Source organism: Morus notabilis, unplaced genomic scaffold, assembly GCF_000414095.1.
Source record: "Morus notabilis unplaced genomic scaffold, ASM41409v2 Scaffold886, whole genome shotgun sequence".
In the NCBI taxonomy this organism is placed as follows: domain Eukaryota; kingdom Viridiplantae; phylum Streptophyta; class Magnoliopsida; order Rosales; family Moraceae; genus Morus; species Morus notabilis.
Window position 1 is genome coordinate 236,750 of NW_010364655.1, and position 728 is coordinate 237,477.

The 728-nt window shown below is 44.5% G+C and overlaps 1 protein-coding gene across 1 annotated transcript; it reads left to right on the forward strand.

Moving 5' to 3' along the window:
• The first annotated feature begins 3 nt into the window (after positions 1 to 3).
• LOC112093248 lies at positions 4 to 444 on the forward strand. The gene has a single exon (XM_024171329.1). It carries the CDS (start codon positions 4 to 6, stop codon positions 442 to 444), a length of 441 nt encoding a protein of 146 aa, XP_024027097.1.
• Positions 445 to 728: the final 284 nt, after the last annotated feature.

Consider the following 728-nt stretch of genomic DNA (forward strand, 5'->3'; position numbering starts at 1 on the left):
AGCATGTCCACTGTGCTACAAGCACAACATGAAGATTACATAACTGCTCGTCAGATTATGGATAATCTTGAGGACATGTTCGGTGGCCAAGCCGCTGAAAAACGTCGGGAAGCCCTTAGTAACCTTATTAACTACAGACAGAAGGCTGGGTCTTCCATAAAGGAACATATGCTGAAGGTGATGGGCTATTTGGCTGAAGTTCAGACCAATGGGGCCGACATCGATGCTGAGTCTCAATTGACCATGATCTTTGAGACTTTGTCGAAGGAGTATATTCCGTTTAGGGCAACGTTTAATTTAAGCGCTAGACAGAATATAACCCTAACAGAGTTGATGCAAGAACTCCAAAAGTTTGAGCGGATGATAAAGGGGTCAACAATTGTGGAGGCCAACTTTGCTGAGGCCTCTTCTTCCAAACCCTCTTCAGGGAATGGAAAGAAGTAGCAAGTAGCTAAGAAGGAGAGTTCTTCAGTTCCGCCAAACAAGGGCAAGAACAAGAAGAAGAACCCGAACAAGCTTAAGTGCTTTCATTGCGGGAAGGTGGGGCACATGAAGAAGAATTGCAAAAACTACCTAGCCGCTAAAGGCAAAGGAGGTGAGTGTGATATTTTGATTGTGGAAGCATGTCTGGTTGAGGAATCCAGTGACAATTGGGTCATAGATTCTGGAGCAACTAATCATGTGTGTGTTTCTCTGCAGGGGTTCAAGCAAACGAGAAGTCTTCTAAA